Source organism: Ursus americanus, chromosome 26, assembly GCF_024610735.1.
Source record: "Ursus americanus isolate L20-20 chromosome 26, mUrsAme1.1.p, whole genome shotgun sequence".
NCBI classification, from domain to species: Eukaryota; Metazoa; Chordata; class Mammalia; order Carnivora; family Ursidae; genus Ursus; species Ursus americanus.
Window position 1 is genome coordinate 5,412,804 of NC_142152.1, and position 15,783 is coordinate 5,428,586.

Genomic DNA, 15,783 nt, shown 5'->3' on the forward strand with positions numbered 1-15,783 from the left:
GTAAATAAACTTATTTTTGAGTTTGTTGTCCTTTTGATGCTTGATCTGTGTAGTCACGGGGCATATAATTTTTGTTTTTTGTACATGAGGTTCGTTTCCTTTTTCTCCCTAAAAATAAACTAATTTTGGGAGGTTTTCATTAGTGGCAGTTCTTCAATGATAAAAATATTTGAAGGGGTTTAAGAATTTTGATCACATGGTAATTGTGAAAGAAAGAAACTGTAAAAGAAACTATACCTCAAAATGATGTGCCCTCTTTATACTCGCAAGTTGTACCATGCTGAGATGTCACATTATTAATAAAGCAGGGTTTATTTATATAATGGCTTAAAAATAGCATTTTATACTGTTGTATACTTTTTCTTTTCTGTAACCCTAAAGCTGGTGGAGTGCCAAGTACATAGTAAGCACATGGTGGACATCCAATAAATATCTGTAGAATGAATGTATGAATATGTATTCGGCACATCTTAAATGAAAAACCACAGAGCTGAGTTTAACAATATGTGTCGTCTTTTCTCTCTCCCTCCCTCATTTGAATAAGGCAGGAAAAGAAAGACATTTACCTACTAATTAACTCAATATTTTTGGAGAATCAAAGGCCTGTGACGTGAGCACCGCGTGTGAAAGTTTAAAGGACATTTGTAGTACTCCAGTCATGTGGCGGAAGGGTTTAAATGGCAATTTTGTCTGTATGCTTCTCTAATTCTCACGTCATGCCCTCGCCCTTTTTTAAGTCCATCTTTTTGAGAGAATATTCCTATCATCACTTTATCACCTCCCACTGCTCCTTAACCAGAAATCTGGCTTTTGGCTCTAGTTCCTAACCGTTTCTTCTTTTGAAGTCAAAAATTCCAATTCTAAATTCGTAGTTCAGTTCACAAGCCATTTCTTATTTGACTTTTTTTCTGCATTTGATACTGTTTGAAAGCCCCTTCTTTAAAAATCTTTTTCCCGCTGGGTTCCTTATATTTCACTCCTGGGCTCCTGGTTGTATCCTTTTTTACCCTTTTTTTTTCATTTATGCCTTAAATGTTATTCCTCAGACTTTCATTCTTGCTGTAAATCACCATCACTTCTCACTCTTGGGTAATTCCGATTCAGTGATGTCTAAGTCCTTATCATTAGTCCAGACTTCTCAATCCAGCTGTTTACCACATGTCTTTACTGTTGTCCCACAGATACCTGTGTGTCTTAAAACAACTGTTCTCCCCCCAGATCTCGTCTTACGCCTGTGTTCCTGACTTTGGTTAAGTTCAGAACCATCATCATCTAGATTCTGTAGGCTCCCTCCTCTGCGCCTTCCCCTATCCAGTCAGTGTGTAAGCACTGTGGAGTTGATCACCGTATCCCTGATGCATTGCTGTCTTTTTCTTTTCTTTGGTCTTATCTAGAGCACGACACTTACCTGCCTCCCTGTTCCCACTCTGTCTCCTCTCACGCACCCCACAATGCTGCCACAGCGGGCTTTCTAGAAGTGCTTGAACAAGGTCCTCGATGTGTGCCTGCCAGTCCCACCCCCAGCCCTCATGCTTTGATAAAACACTTAATTCTTCAAATGTGCCAGGGTCAGGTCCCCACACCTGGGTGCATGCTGTTCTCTTTGCATCATGTGCTCTAACCATCTTCCCTACCTGGAAAATTCCCATTTCTTCTTGCAGGCCAGCATAAAGCCCACCTCTGTGAAATCTCCCTTGTTCCACCCAAGGAGTATCCTCTAATCTCCTCTTTAATGTCACCACTGTAATTACAACCTACCTCTATTGTGTCACTTATTGTACTGTATTTTCTTTTAAGCCTCCTTTACTAGAATGTGAGCTCCTTAAGGGCAGGAAAAGGAACTTTATCCACTTTTGCATCTCCATAGCATAATTTTTGGCATATGAACACTTAATAAATGTTTGTTGAATAAATTGCTTTTCAAATGACAATTTTATTGTATTAGAGGTCATACCTTTGCTCCAAATATTCTTTACGACAAGAGTCAGTAGATTCCGAAAGATTTGTGGACTTCAGGGGAAGGTTGGTAAAGCTCCTGAAGTTGCATTCAAAATTTGGTGTGGTTATGGCAAGTTATGACGGGAGCCTATTATGGAAAAAAATGGTAAGAACTATTCTTTCAGGGGAAAAGGCAACATCACTGAAGAATTTCTTGAATAATCAAGGAATAACTGCCCATGATTACGGGCTAGCTCAATTTATTCCTGTTTAAAATTCAAGGAGAAGGTGAGAGGTGTTATAAGTTATTTCATACAAAGATTTGTCTTAGCTTAGTGTTTGAATAAATGTACTATCAAAATCATACTGCTATTTTAACTAAAATGTATGCCAGTTCACATCAAATCAGTGTGTAATATTAAGGGACATGATGTCCAGATAGAAATACAAGCTAACAACAAACTGTCATTTGTAATTCCTGATATTTTTCTCTTTTCTTTGGTAACACTAGGGTTTTTGGGGTTTTTTAAAAGATTTTATTTGAGAGAGAGAGAGCACAAGTAGGGGGAGCAGCAGGCAGAGGGAGAGGGAGAAGCAGGCCCCCCACCGAGCAGAGAGCCTAACTTGGGGCTTGATCCTAGGACCCCAGGATCAGGACCTGAGCCGAATGCTAGAAACTCAAGAGTTGTCAATGGAGACATTTAAGAAAACCAAACTACCAAATAAAAGCACAAACACTTTTTATTTTTAACAGTAGTGTTTTGTTACCATTTAGTGAAACAACAAATAAATACATTCATTGGCCACAGCTATACTTTTACAAACAGTTTGACACTGATTGTATAGCTGAGAAACACTGTTAAACAATAAAAAAGGCAGCTATGCATAAAAAAGCCACTTTAGCTATAAATTACATCTTTCATAAAACTACAACCAGCTATAATGAGTGGTAAGAGTTTCCAAATTAATGACCACCCAAATGAAACGATAAAAACAAGTACTGCTAATCACTGTAGAATTACACACTTCAGCAATGAAATTCACCGTTCTAATTAATGAACCAAAAAAGAAGGTCTGAAATCGTCATGTGCTTCAGTGCAGAGTGAGCAGGGAGTCGGTAGCCCTTTGATTTCATCAACAACTCCTTCTTCCGAGACCAAACTTAAAGTGCTCCTAGTGCTTTGGAATTTTTAAGCAAATATTGGGCCAGAAGCTTATCTTTGTCTTTGGTGATGTATTGTGGGAGATGTGTATAAGGAGACAAATTCGAGAATTCAGGTACCCTAGTCAGGAATAAGAAAAAATATATAAATCTGAAATTTGGAACAATCAACTAATGCAGCTGAAGGAACCAAGATATTTTACCCGGAATTATTATTATTATTTTATTATTTTTTAAGTAATCTTTGCTTATCTGGTCAAATAGGAACACTACCTAGGGAGGCCTTAGAAAAAATTTACCTTACTTACTTTGAACCTCAAGGATTCACAGAGATAATACATCTTTTCAGATAGTTCTAGGTAGATACCCAACATTATTAGGAAAATAAATAGTTGGCGTTCTGAAAAGAAATCTAATAACTGAAGTTGTCCTCAAAATACACTCCGTTCAGTGCATGTTACGTTGTCATGGAAATACCAAGGTTAACTGCTGTACTATACATTTTAAAATAATTTGGTTACAATGAGAACTTATAAACAAACCCAAAGTAACATCTTTAACTATAGGTTTATGCTTCTGATTGAGTTCAAAGTCATTTTGTATGATAAAAAGAAGGACTTTCTTTGGCTGTGTACCAGCCTCTCAAGAGTCATAACAAACACTTCCTTTGTTCCTGTTACACTTTTGTGAAGTTACTAAATGAGCAATTATTAAAGCATTGAATGGTATTTTTTTTCATCGAAAGGTATTTTAAGAGTAGAAATAAAATATAACTTTCTAATCAAAGTAGAAGACAGAAAAGGACAGTTGTAGGAGTTCAGCTCTGAAGAAACAGATCAGCAGACAATTGTACGTAGCTAGTCGTCCCTCGGCGTGTTGTGACAACTTCCCAACGCTGCCTGTGCCCGTGGCATCTTGAGGTACTCAGCGCCTACGTCTTTCCATATGGATACTGGTAGAAAGTGCATTTTAAAACCCTTTATTACCTTAGCCTACCATATATATATATATATTTTTTAGATTTGGGATAGGACATTCAAGACAGTTTTAATACAGGTCTAGACGTATTTCAATATGGTTAAACAGTGGTTTTATACTTACCTAGTCAGTACCTTAACATGGGCGGGCGTATTTAGTGCTGGAATTAATCTGAATTAAATTTAATCTGGCTTTGCCCACTTACAAGATATAAAAATGGGAAAACTAAAGGAGGAATTCTATGTCTCACAAAGTATTGCACTTGAGTTTACTGCAATAATGTATCATGATTTAATTTACCTGAGGACAATTGTGATTCAATAGGTGCAGTCAGCTCTATCTTGCTCAGCTAAATCCAATGCTTTTGAAAATGTATTCATGTTTTAACTTAGAATTGTACATTTTATGAATAATTCCTAAATGCATCTGTAAACTTGTTTAGTCCCAAGAAGTTTCTACCAAAATCTCCCTACGCAAAAATCACTATTGCTTCCTTGAAGAATCATGCTTAAACTACTACAGATATCTTAATCGTACAAAATAATCACTTGACCAATTCTACTCAAAATAGCCACATAATTTTCACTGGTGTACTTTCTTCTTGAAGAAATGGCTGTGGCTTTCCAAAGAACACTGCTGGTCATCACTGTAAAGGATTACTCTGGTTGTTTAAAAAAAATGATTGGATAATTTCAGTTGGTATTTTACAATCATGCTTAAAAGAACTATCTTCAATGATTACATATATTTTAGATTTTAAAAAAAGAATGATACGTTGTTATGCCTTAATCCTGTGCACTGTTCACACCGTAAAATTTTTATTGGGTAAGAATTCTACATAGAATACACCACTGAATATACAGGCTTTGATTTTTCATAGGAAAATTGGCTTCTAATTAGGTGTACAATATAATATCCCAGTGTCAACACTGGAGTGTGACTTTGGGGACTGCAGTGTACTCTTTCAGAACAAAGATAAAAGTGCAAATATGCAAATACGCATTTGATGTTCCAAAGTCAGCATGTTTGCCGCCATCCAGTGCCTTGAGATCTAATCCCTCTTTTCTCCCACTCCAAACTTCCCATTTTACTTCGTTTTGCTATGAAGAAGTCAAAACTAACAGGTGTGTCCTCTGCCGAACACAGCCACATTTCCAGGCTTTGTTTTCAGTTGCAACAGATAATGGAATGTTTATGTAGGTGGCATTTAAACACATCGAATATACACGTTCGTGAAAAACAATGGAGGAATCACGGCTTGTTAATGCTGTCAGTTTTGTGGTGTTACGTACAAGCTATGGTGATTGCTCATATCTAAATTGCTACAGGTAAAGAGCAAAGGAGCAGTGTCCGTCACAGGTCCGTTCAGGTGGGGAGAGGCTGTGTAACTGTTGCTGCCACACCCGGTCATGGTGCCATACCAGCCCAAACCTTGAGAATTCGATAAACTGCAACCAAAAAGGCAAAAAAACCCATAGCGTTATGATCAGGATATAGGTGACATTGGCATTTTTAGTGTTCAGTGACTTTTATAATACAGTTAGTAGCAACTATATTGAAATATACTCTTTGCCAAATAACATAATAGCTTTCTACAAAATGCAATGACTTTTATCTAATATCCTTGATTTTATATCACATATTACAAAGGAATAAATACATCAGAATTAGAACTTGATTATCAGACAATAATATAGTGCTTATTAAGGACTAAGCTCTATTTTAAGACATGTGTGTGTGTGTGTGTGTATACATAATAATTATACACATGCACATACCCTATTTAATCTTCACAACAAATATTAGATAAATTCTAGTACCACTATTTTACAGATGAAGAACAGGCTACAAAAGGGGCGGGAGTTAAGTAATTTGTCCTGATGAAGTGAGAATTACAGAAAATGCTGAACCAAGCTCAAAGCATTATGGAGGTATGCATTTAGGCTTTTCCTTTGCCCTGATACACAGCTAATGGTATAGAGTTGCAACAGTTTTCGAATAAGAAGGACACAAGATTTCCTATGGCACCTAAGCTTCCCGAGAGTTTCATCTAGGGTTTCTCGGTGGGTTTCGAATAGTACTATAGATAAGGAAACATATAATCACTCTAACTGTATTCCTTCCCTGCTTATCAACCCCTGCCAGCTTTGAGCCAACATGGAATCCTGAATGACATGGTACCATTTTACACCCAAAGGCATTTCTCAAATAATATATGGGCTTAGAGTCAGATGATAGTTCTTTATAGTACAGGTCCCACTACGGGTGTAACATTGACTGCTCTAAGATCCAGTTTAAATGATCTTATTTACTGACACATGTCACCAAGTCACCTTTCTCATGTTTGGGTTAAAGCTTAGGTCAATCTATTCAGTACTAATTCAGTACATCTACCTTCCTTCTCTTGAACTTCCCAGTCTTGGCAAGTCATCATCACTATCGTACCGTCTTGGATTGTCGAAAAAGTAAGCTCTGGAACTATAATTGTGACTATTTATCATGCCAGCAGGTGCCTGTGAACAAAGTATTAGATAGCATATGAAGATTTACTTTTCAACTAAGAAAGGAGGCTGAGATCTACAATGCTTTTTAGTTTTAAACTTTGCCAGAAACAGAAAATCGATACAAATGTTCCATTATTTTTTTTTAAATAAGGGGAACAGGTATTGGAGAATATTATGATATCATACCAAATTCTGGTTTAATCTCTGCGCCCGGAAAAAGAGTACCACTGACCATGCTGGCACATGTTCCCACAGAAAGAGGACCATTCCAAACACTATATACTCCTCTCCACTTATGTCTTGTAGATGAGCCTGTAAACACAGTACGACAGGGCAATTTTTAAATCTGTGTTTTGTATAAGCAGTCACCCTCCACAATTAATTTGCTTCAGATAGGGTAAGTTAAGACACATCAGCTATAGGCACATAAATCTCTAAATTCATTTTCCATATTTTGTGGTTTCATGTCCCTTAAAGGACATAAAAATGCTTTGATGTTAAGTAAAATAAAAAGCGATTAACTTTTTCAATGCATCAATTTATGAAAATATTTTTAATGTATGGATGAGTTGAAGTGATCTCGTTTTTAGGCCCCACAGTCTGAAGAGAGTTCTAAAAGAGACTACCGGTTCTAAGGACTACATGGGTAACAGAACAGCACTTACACCTGTAAGTTACATCTGAGTTGCACCTGTAGAGAGACGGCGCATGTTAAGTTGCTCAGCTCCACTGCTATTTAAAAAGACGCTTCGGGGCCTAAACTTCATATTGAATTTGCTTTTATTCTACTAGGTGTGGGGAGAGAGAAATGGCAAAAGGAGTGAAGAGAATCTGCCAGCTGGAACTCCATGTGAAAATTCCTTTTCTTGGAGAAGGGAAAAAAAAATAAAGAAAATTCCTTTTCTTTAGACAGGTAACTGGAATTCTGATAAAATGATATTCCAGAATGCCTTCAACTCAGTGCAAAGTTAAATGAATATAAAGACATGACATGTAGCTATATCAAACGCACTTTTAGGAAGGGGATGGAGAGAGCTGGGAGGTTAAATACGAGAGCTAGTGCACTAGGAATTACTAGAGCAAACACCAGGACACCCAGGAACTAGGAATGCTCTCCCATTATCATGACAGATAATGCCAGATTTTCAGAAAAGTCCCTTATTTAAATATCTAAAACCAAACCAAATATTGAGGTTAAATATAGGCCTTGGGTTTGAGAGAATAAATTTCATCCTAACAAGATAAAAACATACCTGTATTCACTAGCTAATGATGGGCAGTCAATTTATCTAGAGATATTTAAACACTATCCTTGAAGAAATTAGTAAAACATAGGTTTATGACCAATGGGTTTATGGCACTATTAGTATTATCTACAAAGAGAAAAGTAAATACTCCTTTGGGAGAAGTTCTCTCTGAAGAATAATTTTAAGTGACACGTGTAAATGAGGATTTTAAACATAGAACTTTAAGTATGATTACGGCTAGTAGCTAGAGATAAGTGTTTGTAAGTCAAACACTTAAAATGTTCTCTTAGTTAAGGCTAATTTCATTTCTATACTGTTAGATTAGCAACACATGGTAGCTACTTACCTTATCTGAAAGATTATCCCAGCCATAGTTAAATGGACTTTCTAATGTATCCTGAGATATGGTGATCACCACCAAATTATAACATGCTCTTGAAGAGTAGAGAAGAATGACTACAGAGCCTACGACAACAGTCTGGCACAGAGACATACCCTAGAAGAGAGAAAACTCATCACCACGACACTCCGCCCAGTTGTCACGACAAGCTGTTTATCCACATACAAGAGTCATCTCTTGCAATGCACTCTTAGAAAACACGGAGTGAGCGCCTGTTGGAATAAACTCTTGGTCATCCCACTTTACGATCCCTATCCTTAGAATCATTTGTGTTTAAACTACGCTATTAATACAAATAAGTTATTTGCCAACTTGCCCAAAGGCAGCTGGAGGAAGATTTTGTCCTGCCAAGATTACCTTACTCCCTTAAGTAATATATGAATAAATAAGTTGGCAAAATTGATACTAATGAGAGAAGTAGTTTAGTCATAATGAGAAAAGAATGTGAAATAGAAGCGTTATTCCATTTCATACACTTAATTTCTAATGAGATACACAATTAGAATAGAAATACAGCTCCCATGTTATTTGCTTCATCCTATTAAAGAGTTGATGTTAGTCCCTTAGTGATGTCATTATGTTGACAACAAAATGATGTAGGCACTCAAATGCACTTTCAAATCCATAATATTTTAATACCAAGGCTTCTATTGTTTCCCCAAATAGAAAACCTTGTCACTTATTATTCACTCACAATGTAGTACTCACACACAACTGGAGTGTGTGTACTGGAGAAAGGTGCAGGAGCACCTTTTTACAGGGATTCCTAACCTGGGGTCTGTATTTCAACATAATTGATTTCCTTTGGAATCCTATCTATCTTATGCATTAAAAACATTATTCTGAGAAGTGACACAATCGCCAAAGAGACACGCTGCAAAAAACACCCAATGTGGTGTTTTGCAAGTTTGTGTTCCGGTTGTCACAATGATGGCATTTAGTGCACAAGGGTTGGGGACAGCAGACGACCTGCAGTTCACAGGAGGCATCTCCACACGAGAGAATTCCTCTCTAACCTTCGTAACTTTCCAACATCCTCTTAGACACTCATGAAGATGAAAAACCTGTTTGTAATGATCTGAACCAAAACCTAATTGTTTTACGTATAAATGATGCTTATGTTTTCATAGTTTCAATAGATGTCCACATTTCCAGACACACATGGAACATGTAAACTGAGGGAAATTTGTCCTTTGTTTTGTTCAGAACTTTATCACGAATGGTCAAATATTTCGGAAAATCATGATACGGACAGCAGTACTGTGTGGGGTATGGAAGGCGTCAACACAATACGCCTGTCAGAGCTTGCATTTGTAGCTATCCCATTCGGTTTCTATGTACAGGTAACAAGCAGCTGACTAGTGCGTCATGTCCTCACATGCACATATTGATATATTGGTCAATTACTTTCCTTTTATTTCCTCTTTTATCAAGGCCAATTATGTTGAATTTTTGAAGTTATGTGTATAGGCAGATTAATAATCTGTTAATTGCAGGATAGAAAGAGTTTATTAAAAATACTTATCAGAAGGGTATGCTGGGTTTGGTAGGATTGAGAACCATTATTATCACTGACTTCTTTATAAGAACAACACATTTTAGAGGTATATGAGAAGAAGGAGAGCTAAAGATAAAAGATACCTTGAAAGATGTTGAGAGAATACCTTTTCGAGCTTACTACCATAACAAAAAGTATGTGTGAAAATAAATAAAACCCTAGCAAGATTAAAATTTTCTAAAGCCAAGGCTAAAATTTTCTACGGTGTGAATTTTTATTCTTGTGAATCTCAAAAAAAGTTGTTAATAAAAAAGCCAATCTAAAACCAATCCAGATCCAATTTTAAAAGAATTATATTATCGAGGTGCCTGGGTGGCTCAGTCGGTTAAGATCTGCCTTCGGCGCAGGTCATGATCCCAGGGTCCTGGGATGGAGCCCTGTGTCAGGCTCTTTGCTAAGCAGGGAGCCTGTGCCTGCTGCTCCCCCTGCTTGTTCTCTCTCCCTCTCCGTGTCAATTAATAAATAACATCTTTAAAAAAAAAGTATTAGATTATTAAAGAAATATTAGGTAACAAGAAGCTAGAATGCTGCCAGCATTACCATCATTTAAAAGAATCCTAAGTAACTTTACAGAGAAATAAAATGACCGCTAAAAAGACATAATATGGAGACTCTGCTTGTATCTGTCAATATTAAAAAAAAAAAAGGGTTTTGAGAAGAGCAAAGAATCAATAACACTGAGGCAATTAATAAAATAAAACAAGATTACAGCCAAATTACATACATAAAACAATGAAAGAAGCCCACTAATTTAGAAAACAAAATAAGATTCTTCCCATAAAACACAGGATTACAAAACAAACAAAAACAGAAAAAGGATTCAGCAACATGGAAGCTGTTGTCAAAAAGTTAAAGAAAATCTTCCTAAAATGAATAGAGTCATAACAGACACTCAGGAGCAATCCTCAAGAAGTCATTCTCCCTTCCTCCATCTCTGACATCTACACCACTTTTTCAGAAATGCCGTAACAGACAAAGAAAGAAGAGTTACATCTCACTCCAGTATGCATATTATTAATACATTGGTATGTATGTCATTGACTATAGTTCATTATTTGTTTGCAGGTATTTTTAAATGCAGGCATGCAGAAATTTCAACTTACTATTCACTGAGTTTTGACAAATGTGTACACCAGTATAACCCAAATCTTTACCAAAATAGAGAACATTACCATCACTCCAGAAAGTTCCTCACACTCCTTCCCCACCAGCCAAACCCTCAGATGCATACAGTCTCCTGCTTCTGTTTTTACCACAACTTAGTTCAGAACTTCATTTAAGTGGGACCATAGATATGAACTGTTTTGTCGGTTTCATTCACTCGGCATGATGTTTTCTGCCTCGTCCATGTTGTTGGATGTTTCAGTAGTTTGGTCTTTGTATTGCTGAGGTGGGTAATTGGAAAGACCAGCTCCTGCTGGTTTGCTCAAGAGTTTCCTAGTTTTAGCACTGAAAGTCCCACATCCCAGAAAACTTCTCAGCCCCAGAGAAACCAGGACAGTTAATCACACTAATTCCACCGTAAATTAGATGAGATTGTTCATATGACTGTTTTGCCTGTTGATGGACAGTTTCTAGAAACATTCTTATACAAATTGTTTTGTGGACATGTGCTTTCACTTCTTTGTGGTAAATACCTAAAAATGGAATTACTGACTCATATGGGAGGTATAAGTTCAGCTGTATAAGAAATTGCCAGATCTTTTTCCAAAATCGTTGTACGCTTCCAACAAAGGATGAGAATTCCAGTTACTCCACATCCTAGACAATATTAGGGGTTTTCAATCTTTCTAATTTTAGCCATGCTGGTGGATGTGTAGTTGTATCTCCTTTTGGTTCTAATTTGCATTTCCCCAAAGACTGACATTTGGCTAATTGGTCATTTGTTTATCTTCTTTGTGAAAAAATCTATTCATATCTTCGACCACTTCTATATTGGGTTGTCTTTTTTTTTTTTAATTGAGTTGTAGGAGATATCTATATATGCTGGAAATGAGTCCCTTGTCAGAAATATGTATTGCAAATATTTTATTGAAGTCTGTGGTTTGCCTTTGCATTTTCTTAGTCTTTTCTTTGGATGAGAATTTTTTTTTAATAATAATTTTTTATTATGTTATGTTAGTCACCATACAGTACCTCCTAAGTTTTTGATGTAAAGTTCTATGATTCATTACTTGTGTATAACACCCAGTGCACCATGCAATACGTGCCCTCCTTAATACCCATCACCAGCCTAGCCCAATCCCCCCTCCCCCCCCAAAGCCCTCAGTTTGTTTCCCAGAGTCCATAGTTGGATGAGAAATTTGAACTTTTAATTAAGTTTAATGTATCAATTTATTCCTCCTGATTACTTTCTATGACCTAAGAAATTTTTCCATACTCCTTAGTTGTAAAGATACTCTTCTGTATTTACTTTTAGAAGCTTTGGAGTTTTTTCATTTATATTTAGGTCTATGATCCATTTTGAAAGTTTTTTGTGTGGTTATAGCATGAGATGAAGTTAGGGGTTCATTTTATTTCATATGGATATCCAGTTTTTCCAGCCTCATTTGTTAAAAAGCTTTCATTTTCCCTTTGGATCACTTTAGCACATTTGCCAAAAATCAAAAGACTTTATAAGGGTGCATTGATTTCTAGGCTTTCTATTCTGTTCTATTGATCTGTTTGCCTCTTCTATGCCAGTTACACTGTTTTAATTATTGTAACTTTATACGAAATTTCAAGCCATGTAGGTTAAGTCCCTGCTTTTTCAGGGTTTCTTTCTGCATTGTTCAATGTAATAGCCATTAGCTACAGGTGAGTGTTTATATTTAAATTAAATTATTTATTTACTTAGAGAGAGAGAGCCCGCAAGAGGTGGGAGAGGGGCAGAGGAGAAGGAGAGGGAGAACCAGACAGCCCTCCAAGCAGGAAACCCACTGTGGTGCTTGATCCCAGAACCCTGAGATCAGGACCCTGAGATCAAGACCTGAGCCAAAGGGACACTTAACTGATTGAGCCACCCAGGCACTTCCTATAAGGGACTCTTAACTATAGGAAACATACTGAGGTTGCTGGAGGGGAGGTGGGTGGAGGGGGTGGGATAACTGCATGATGGGCATTAAGGAGGGCATATGATGTGATGAGCACTGGGTGTTATATGCATCTGATGAATCACTGAACTCTGCTTCTGAAACTAATAATACACTATGTGTTAATTACTTGAATTTAAATAACAAAATTAAAAAATTAAATTATCAGATCCTCTATCACAATAGCTACCTTTCAAGAGCTCAATAGTTACATATGGCTAGTTACCATACTGAATAATGCAGATAGAAAATACTTTCATTATCAGACAAAGTTCTATTAGAAACACTACTTTAAAGGTACTTTTAGGTCCTTTTCATTTCCGCATAAATTTTATAATAAAATTGCCAATTTCTGTTTTTAAGAATCTCATGGTAGAATTATGATTAGGATTGCTTTGAATCTGTAGATCATTTTGGGGAGAATTGCCATCTTAACAATACTTCATCTTCCAATCCATGAACAATGGTGTCCGTTGATTTGAGTCTTGAGTTTCTCTCAGCAATGTTTTGTAGTTTTCAGTATACAGGAATTGTTTTTTGGAGAATCTGCTCCTAAATATTTTGTTTTTTGATGTTAATATAAATGGGGTTATTTTTTTAATTTCATCTAATTATCTGCTCTTAATATATCTAGAAATACAATATAATTTTGTATTTTGACCTTGTATCCTGAGAACTTGCTACATGCAAAGTTCTAACAGTTATCTATTTATTTAAATATTTAGTTATTTAAGATGTTCTACATAAACAATTCTGTTGTCTGCAATTAGAGACAGTTTTACTTTTTTATTTCCAATTTTATGCCTTTTGTTTCTTTTTCTTATTTTCTTGGAATATTGAATAGAAATGGTGAGAATGGGCATCCTTGCTTTGTCCCCAATCCTAGGGACAAAACAGTACTTTAAGTATGACATTGATTGTAGGTTTTTTTATAGATGTCTTTTTATCAGACAGAGGAATATTCCTAGTATTCTCTATTCCCCCCCTTTTTTTTAAATCATGGAGGGTGCTGAATTTTGTCAAATGCTTTTCCTACATCTATTCATTATTTTTTTCTCTTTGTTCTCTTAATGTAGCGAGTTAAATTGATTCATTTTTAAATGTTAAACCAATGTTGCATTCCTGGGATAAACTCTTCTTGGTCATGATTTATTATCCTTTTTATTTGTTTCTTAGATTCTGTGCCTTTAAGTATAAGGGACACTAGTTTGTAATTTTTATTTGTGTAATATCTTTGTCAAGTTTTGGTACTACAGTAATGCTGTCCTCATTATATGTTGGAAAACGTTCCTTCCTTCTCTATTTTCAAAAGAATTTGTTTAATATTGGTATTATTATTTTTTAAAATACTTGATAAAATGAACCAGTGAAACCATCTAGACCTAGAGTTTTCTTTGAGGGGTAATTTCTCATAACAACTTAAATTTCCTTAAATTTCCTATAAAATTCAGATTTTATATTTTATCTTCTAACAGTTTGTTAAGTTGTATTTTTAAAGCAATTTATCCATTTCCTCTAAGTTGTCAGATTTACCCACAGAGTTGTTCATAATATTCTTTCATTTTTCTTTTAATGCCTACTAAGATCTATAGTGAAATTCTCTCTCTCATTCATGGTGTTGACAGTTTGTATTTTCACTCTGCTTTTTTCTGTACACGAAATTTGTTGATCTACTCACAGAATTAAATTTTGGCTTTAATTTCTTTATTGTTTATTTTCTGTTTCACTGATTTCTATTCTTATCTTTATTATTGCAGCCCTTCCACTTATTTTGCCTTTTTTTTTTTAACTTTTTCCTAGTTTCCCCCTGTAGTGTCTAAGGTGAAATCTTAGGTCACAATTTTATATCTTTTTTCTATTCTAATATATAGCATTTAAAGGTATATTTTTCTCTTTAAGCACAATTTTAGCAGCATCCTACAAATTTTGGGATATTTTATTACCCTTCTATACAAAATCTTTTTTTTTTTTTAAGATTTTATTTATTTGTCAGAGAGAGAGAGAGAGCACAAGGAGAGGGAGCTGCAGGCAGAAGGAGAAGCTGGCTCTCTGCTGAGCAAGGAGCCCAATGTGGACTCCATCCCAGGACCATGGGATCATGGCCTGAGCTAAAGGAAGACGCTTAACCTATGAGCCACCCAGACATCCCTACATGAGATATCTTCTAATTTTCCTTGTGATTTCTTCCTTTTCCCATGAGTTATTTAGGATTACATTGTATAATATTTAAATATTTGGATTTTTTAATATATTGTATCATTATTGATATTTAATTGCATATTGGCAAGAGAACACTCTTTGAATCCAATCCTTTTGAATGTATTGATACTTGTCTTATGGTCCATTATATGGTTTATTTTGATGACCACTTCCATGCTCAATTGAAAGGAATGTATATTCTCCAGTTATTGAGGGTCAATTAGCTTAAGGGTGTTGACAGTGTTGTTAGATTTTTCGCACTGATTTTTTGTTTTAGCAATTGTTGAGGATGCAGCATCACAATCTCCAACTATAATTGTACAGATTTTCCCCCCTTTATTTCTTACTATTTGGTAAATCTTCTTTCTGCTTTATTTCCTACTATTTTGGCTTCGTGTGCACATTTATAATTTTTTTAATTTAAATTCAATTAGCCAACATATAGTACATTATTAGTTTCAGAGGTAGAGTTAAAGAATTCATCAGTTGCATATAACACCCAGTGCTCATCACATCATGTGCTGTCTTTAATGCCCAGATTTAAAATTTTTAGGTCTTTCTGATGAAATGTATCTCTTTATATTTGGTAATATTCTTTACTTCCTGCTGAAAGGTATCTCTCCATATCTGGTAATACTCTGTCTTTAGGTTTATTTTATCTGATATTAAAGGGCCTTCTACTCTTAAACTGAATGCATAGTATATTAGTTTCCATCTATTTATTTT

At 35.7% G+C, this 15,783-nt stretch overlaps 1 protein-coding gene across 1 annotated transcript in view; it reads right to left on the reverse strand.

Annotated features, from left to right (window-relative positions):
* Positions 1-4,867: 4,867 nt before the first annotated feature.
* GPR137C (G protein-coupled receptor 137C) overlaps positions 4,868-15,783 on the reverse strand; it is a 60,561-nt gene continuing 49,645 nt past the window's right edge. The window contains exons 4-7 of the mRNA XM_045810520.2: positions 8,176-8,325; positions 6,769-6,894; positions 6,473-6,591; positions 4,868-5,526 (exon numbers count right to left, since the gene is read on the reverse strand). Of these exons, the coding sequence (XP_045666476.1) occupies positions 5,349-5,526; positions 6,473-6,591; positions 6,769-6,894; positions 8,176-8,325 (573 nt within the window). The 3' untranslated portion in view covers positions 4,868-5,348. The remainder of the gene's footprint in view (positions 5,527-6,472; positions 6,592-6,768; positions 6,895-8,175; positions 8,326-15,783) is intronic.